Source organism: Ixodes scapularis, unplaced genomic scaffold, assembly GCF_016920785.2.
Source record: "Ixodes scapularis isolate PalLabHiFi unplaced genomic scaffold, ASM1692078v2 ptg001274l_1___fragment_1__unscaffolded, whole genome shotgun sequence".
NCBI classification, from domain to species: domain Eukaryota; kingdom Metazoa; phylum Arthropoda; class Arachnida; order Ixodida; family Ixodidae; genus Ixodes; species Ixodes scapularis.
The window spans coordinates 2,062,416-2,069,336 of NW_024610129.1; the positions used below are offsets into that span (position 1 = coordinate 2,062,416).

At 44.4% G+C, this 6,921-nt stretch overlaps 1 protein-coding gene across 1 annotated transcript; it reads right to left on the minus strand.

Annotated features, from left to right (window-relative positions):
• Positions 1-3,370: 3,370 nt before the first annotated feature.
• LOC121834524 lies at positions 3,371-6,521 on the minus strand (the record flags this gene model as incomplete). The annotated part of the gene is made up of 2 exons (XM_042288223.1): positions 3,371-3,640; positions 6,134-6,521. Coding segments are annotated over 2 exons (658 nt in total), but the record flags the coding sequence as incomplete, so codon positions are not given.
• Between the last annotated feature and the right edge of the window lie 400 nt (positions 6,522-6,921).

A 6,921-nucleotide genomic window follows, 5' to 3' on the forward strand; every position in this document is an offset into this window, starting at 1 on the left:
AAAGGAAGTCAGGTGTGTGCGCCGAGGGCTGGCCCGGCTGGCTTCCAGTTGAATCCGCCGAAATCGTGGGAGCGACTTTTCTCGGATCCAGATAGAGATCTGGAGCGGGAGCTAATCCAAAACGACCAGTGAAACACGTCGGTCTCGATCCCGATCGCCCAGTGAAATAGGCTCGCTCCAGAAAAGTCGATCCCGGCACGCTCCAAAACGACCAGTGAATTCGCCATTATTTGAAAGAGCTTCGGGCCACAGATCCAGGAACTTGCTCCGCCTTGTGCAGATTGTAAGACGTCACCAGTGGTCTTACATCGACGAAACCCATGAACGTAAAGAGAAATATTCAGTATGATCAAAAAGAACGACCAATTCCGGCGACATCTTCTTCTTCACTTCAATAATAATAATAATAATAATAATAATAATAATAATAATAATAATAATAATAATTCTATCTGCTCATCCTGGAAGGGGCCCATGTGGTGGTGTGCGGGGCTAGGCAGATAGGTGAAAACCCTTAGGCAGAGCGCCTTCCAGCCCGCCGCCACATGTAAAAAAACAAAACCGATATATAAATGTACAGAAAATACACACTACAGAAAGTGCGTAAAAAGGAAAGAAAAGAAGGGGGAAAACATGTATCACATTATGTCGAGGATGCCAGCTGCATCCCATACATTCTGGCAAGCTCTCGTGACTCTGCCCCGTATGACGGCAGTGGGCTGCGAATACTGAGCGTAGTTGTAAGTTGTCAGTCAATGTTTCAACTACCTCGTTCCATCAATGGAAAGGTCAAATTAAAATCCCGTTATCCAGAATGCACCGCATCATTTGTCACTTGCGCAGTGGACTGCGTGAATTGCTGGTCGATCTTCTGTTCTCGAGGCCGACAATATTGAAGAGAACCATTCTCACAAAAGGTCACAAACGCACAGTTACCGTGTCGCCTACTCCACACCTCGCAGGAACCTTTGGCTGTACTAAACTGTACGATGGTAATCGCGCGACTGCTCGGCGTCCAGTTGCGATCCGTGGCCCCGTCCCGTTCGTGCGCGTGCGCAGACATTTCCCGAATTTTTGTCGAATCTTTGCCGAACTTTCTTTCTAAACTTCGGCATGCGAGGAACTTCGCCGAAATGAAGTTCGGCAGATTCGGTCCACCACTAACTTTTACGGCGGAGGTGATAGACCCCCTAGCAATGACGCTCACGCCGGACTGGCTGCTCGGCAACGCGCGGGACCTTAAATTTCAGATTCGGACGGCGTGTGTATCACTCGAAGCGCGTTACCCCCCCCCCCCCCCCCCGCGCCTTTGTTCACGCCGCTTCATGGCGACAGTGTGCGGCTGCTAATCGCAAACTATTAACCCACTTAGCCCCCCCCCCCCTCCCCCCCCCCCCCCCCCTTCTACCCCAGTACACGCCGCTTCGCCGCCGGCAACCCAAGCCCCGCTGTCCCCCATGCACATCAGTAAATAGAGTCCCATGCGATTTAGTTCACCAATGTTTCGTCGACAACTTTCATTTCTTTTTCAGTGTCAATCGTAAAAAAGAGACTTCATATATATCGCCAAATGCCTCGACAAAACAAAAAATTCGAGGAAAAAAAAAAGAAGTCAGCCCACACTGTGAATAAAACCCGGGTCTGCTACGTATGAGGCAGACATCTTACAACTAAGTTTCGCTACCACTTCGGAAACTCGCATTGTAACCACTGCCTATGTTGACGGTGGCAGCGCCTATTTCATTTCATTTAATTACCTCGAATCGCCCGATGGCATTACACGAGGGGGAGAAAAAAAGTGCAAACACGTTGTATTACACAAAATACGCAAGAATAAAAAAATCGAAAATTGGGATTACATAAAACTATAAAAAGTAAAGGGTAACTGCTCATTCAAATTGCATGTATACAAACAAAATTAGCAGAATGAGTCTTCACAAGCATTTGTAAATAAAACGCAAACAGGACTGCTCACCACGCTTTCAGGTAGGTTATTCCACTCGCCAATAACTAGGTTTAAAGGAGATTCGAAATACATTTTTGTGCGACTGGATGGCAACCTGATTTTCTTCGACCGAGAAAAAAAATCGGTAGAGGGGCAGTAGAATCACAGTTTTAAGATACGGATTATGGTAGGAAACTCGGTGGAGAAATGGGAGGCGTGATACTTTGCGGCTAGAGCATAGTGATGTAAGGCAAGCTTTGGACTTGAGAGCTGCCACGCTTGACGAAAAAGAGCAGCCTCTAAAAATAAAACGAACGGCTCTCTTTTGCACAGATTCGAGTTTCTTATTTAAGTAGTCTTCCCAGGGATTCCAAAATATTCCAGCTTATTCGACCGTCGAACGAATAAAAGACTTGTAGGCCAGCAAACATACATCAGAGGATGCCATATACAAATTTCTTCTGAAATAACCGAAGGTACGATTTGCTTTACTAACGATAGAATCGATATGCATTTTGCAACCCAGATTTTCAGTTAGTGTAACACCGAGGTATTTATAATTCGTAACCTTTTCAAGACTATAGCCGCTTATTTTGTAGTTGTTGGTAATTGTCGTTTTTTTTTTCGTACAAAAGGTAAGAAATTTAGTTTTCAACATATTGACGGTCATTTGCCATTTCTCACATCATGGGAATAGAGAATCTAGATCACGCTGCAGGGTGAGGCTGTCCTCTGTTGAGACGATACGCCTATATATTACGCAATCGTCCGCAAAATGTCTAATTTTCTAACAAATAGAGTTAGGAAGATCATTTACATAAATTAAGAAAAGCAGCGGACCAAGGACCGATCCCCGAAGGACTCCAGATTTCACCGAAATTTCGTGAGAGAGACGTTGGACACTGAAACGGATTGAGTTCTAAGGGAAAAAAATTTCCTGATCCAGTGACCAAGAGACTGGTGAATGTTTAATGTTTCTATTTTTGTGTAATAGGCGTTGGTGCAGGACTCAGTCAAGCGCCTTTGTGAAATCGACAAGAATAGCTTCCGCCTGCACCCGTGAGTGAATGTTCTCATGTATATCGGTAATGAATTCAAATACTTGAGTTTCGTAAGATCGTTCCTTTCGGATACCGTGCTGGTTCGGGAAAAAGAAGTTAGTATCTAAAAGGTAATTAGCGAGGTGGGTGTAGATCACATGTTCCAGAAGTTTGCAGGGTATGCTTGTTAGAGAAATTGGAGGGTAGTTATTAGCAAGCAATACGTCTCCAGACTTAAAGACCGGAATAACCTTCAAGGGATCAACAAAACGTTTTCAAAGTTTCTTTTCCCGCTTACTCGCAAAAAAAGTGAAGATTAGAACGGCTTTCATTGGTTTTTTTTATTATTATTTCGAAAACTTGTTTCCATCCGCTCGGTCGTGGTTCATGAGGTTTCTTGCTCAAAAGTATATTTGGCCATGCTTGTGGTGCGCTGCGCTATTTTTCTCTCGGTGGTAGAGAGGTGGTAGCTCTGTGCTACGTTCGCTTGGAACAGCCCCAATGCCTGAAACGTGACGCCTTCCTCGTATTTTGTTAGGTGGTCGTGTTCGAACTCTTGCACGTTTAAGTACCCCCATGTTAGTTTCATGTCGGGCGTTTCAAATAATGCTGCAACGTATCCCTCCATCAAGATGTCGGCTACCCATGGCACCACCTGAAAGATGCAACATATTGAAGACACAGACATATGGTGTCACCCAAGTTTCGATTAAATCGTCAGCGAAGTAAGGCAAAATATTGATTGTCGCTGATTTTCCTCAAAATCAATGCAACACGTTAATATATAGATCTAAACAAGTAATACGAATTACGAGTCGCAATAATTTTTGTTTTGTTAATTTATTGTATATTTTAAGTTTGTTCCAAGAGGATAAAGTCGGGGTCACACTGCACGTACAAAATACATTCTGCAAACACGAGTCATCGCAATATCCCTGGTTCGAATGCCACGTCCTCAGGTTCCTCCCTGAACTTATAGCCATACGGCATTCAAAGCACGGTTCTCGCGGTGACTCGCGTTCGAATCTGTGTGCAGACAGTTTTTTTTGTACCATGTATAAGCAGTGTGATCCCGGCTTAGAAAACTTTAATGGCAACACTGTAAATGTGACGTTAGATGTTGTATTGCGGGCGCTTTGCTCGCGGCGGGTTACCAGAAGTTCGAGTGGCGTGATATGAATGATGGGGAAGGAATCGAGCCAGCAAAACAAATAAATATGCGCAAAATGCACTTTTCCACACAGACGGGGATTCCTACGTGCCTTTGCGCTGCCCCGGCCTAAACGACCCTTGCGCACCCCACAATGACTTACTTTCTACATGAAAACTGGACTCCGCAGGCGAGCCTCCGGTCATGCGGCAAATACGTCGAGCCTCGTTAAGACATGGTCGTACATATCACAAAATAAAGACTGTTCGCTGCCACATGATGACACGATTACCTGAAGGTACACCTGAATCATGTAGGGAGCATATTTGCTTCGTACATGTCCAGGCAGGTTTTGTGCGCCCAATGTGTCCCTCATAAGCCTCAGACAGTGCCTGCACACTGTCCTTTGAATGATGTGTTAAGTCAGACTCGCACTGATCATACATCAGACAAAAGAGAGTCTGCAGAGAGATTCCAACGCGAGTCGCCGCGAGATCCGTGCATTGAATTCCGAATGGCAACGATTTCAAGGAGGAAGCTTTGCACGTGGCATTCGAACCCCGGATGTCACAGTGACTCGTATTTGCAGATTGTCTTTTGTATCAGCAGTGGGACCTAGGCTTTACACATCCAAAGCAAGTCTTCGAGAACCCACGCATATATTCGTCTATTCTACCTAAACTCTTTTGGGTAGTTCAGATCAAAATACGCCAAGAATGCGAGGGCAAAAAAGTACCTGAAGAAAACACATTTTCTGCGAGATCACAAGAGCTACGAAAAAAAAGTAGCGTTCTCTGGAAAGTCAAACTCCAGAAATCTCAAAGGCGATTATGAAACCACCAGCTGTGCACCGCTATAAGCAGCCTCATAGCTAAACCTGGCGGTGGTCTTTCTGTCCTGGACAATCCGTTATAGTGCCGGGAAACATTACCGACGCGAAGAAAACCTACATATTATCCTGGTTACAAGCCTTCTTATTGCGGGTGTGCATTCAGTTGACTTTTTTTTTTTATGAATCTAGTGTTAGACTGGTGCCGTTTTGTTTTACGCTGTTAGCTACGTGATGGTTTATTTTAGGTAGCCAGGAAGGTTGAACGATCTCCATAAAAATTTACTTCGAGGGATTTTCCGGTCAAATGTTTATATTGTCATTGCTTATAGGAATATCATGGTCACAATATCCGAATTTTTCATACTTCGCAGCACAAGTAGTTCAATTTTATACAGCACCCAAATGCTCAGATTGCACCCACGAAACGCACACCGTTTTTTGTTGGCCAATGCGGAAGCTCTGACGTAACATCACGGCGAGAGAGCCACGGCAGCTCTTGACTGCTGTCTCAGTAAAATAACGTGCTCCTAAGAAAGGCAATATTTACGGTATGGAGGAAAGACCAATATTTTCTGACAACGATCTTTGTACGCATAATCCACCATGTTGATCAAAACCAGAAGTCTACGTCGGCGGCTTTGACATTACCATGCCTGATGTCAAGTCACGAGACGAGAAGCCATGCACACTTGCGAAATTTGGCGTCACGTTTCATATTGATGTTAATAATTTATTTAACAAATATGGGTTTTTAATTAAATAAATATCACATTTTACTATGCTTAGGCCATCTCTACGTGACCAGCCCGAAAACTGAGTAACTTCCAGCTTTCACTGGACAATCCTTCTAAAGTTGTTTGTATGTAGAATAAACATTTCGGTTCTGATTGTCTGTGTCTTTGATAATAATTCCCCATAGAAAGAAAAGGTTTTGCCGCTCATTAACATAAAATGCGAGAATATTTGCGAAAAGTTGGTTCCACGTGGCGTCTCGATGTGCAAGCAATTATAATTCTTTTATTGCGCGTTCACAGATTTGTTCTGACCTTATCACCGTCACTCCCCAGAAAGGAGGCTAAAAAAAACCCGGTGTATTTATAGACACAGTGTGATATTTGACCAACCTTTAAGCGAAATATCAACAAAAAATACCGACTCGTACGCACCACTTGTGCTTCGTTGACGTACCACTTGGCTTCGATATTGGCTCCGGGGGGTATTTTTATATCTTGTTTAATCAGTTGTCGCGTAGTACGTGTTTCCACCCTGGTGGATCCAGAGCTTGTCTTGAGTGTTGTCGAAAATTCTGTCGAGAACTGATAAATTAGTGGCACGTTTATACTGAACTTGGCTTTAACGGTGAGATCAGCCCCCTTGGTGACGGACCACGTATACTCGTCTTCGTGTTCTACTTGCTCCGATATGTACGCCTTACCCTCCTCGCCAGACTGGTTGTTGTGAAATATCTGCACGTATACAGCAGACAGCTTTAGAGACTGTACTTTGGCGGCGAGGTAGACCACTGGGCCGACTTTGATCTTGACTGGTGTGTACCTGCATCGAAAAACTGTATCGTTAAGCTGCGCTCACGCCGCCTATAAAACTATATCTGGAGATACAGTCTAAGGCCTCTTTTTTGAATGGCGGTACTGTGACACGGGCCCTAAACAAACTGTTGGCAGACATGTTTTGCATATGTGCAAAGCAGACATTCTTCGAGTATGCTTGAAAAGATCCCGCAGATAATTCTTTCACCATGTTTGCAGCGACCACAGCGCCCTCTGTAGCTTTAGCTTTAATCGAGCAGATTAAAGCTAAAGCTATGCAGATTAAAGCTGTAGCTTTAATCTGCATCGCGATAACACTTCAAGGCATGGCTACTGCTGCCCCTCGCCGTTGATAAGATTAATCTCCGTAGTACCGCCGACGCTATTAAAGCTAGCATAAGCGATAG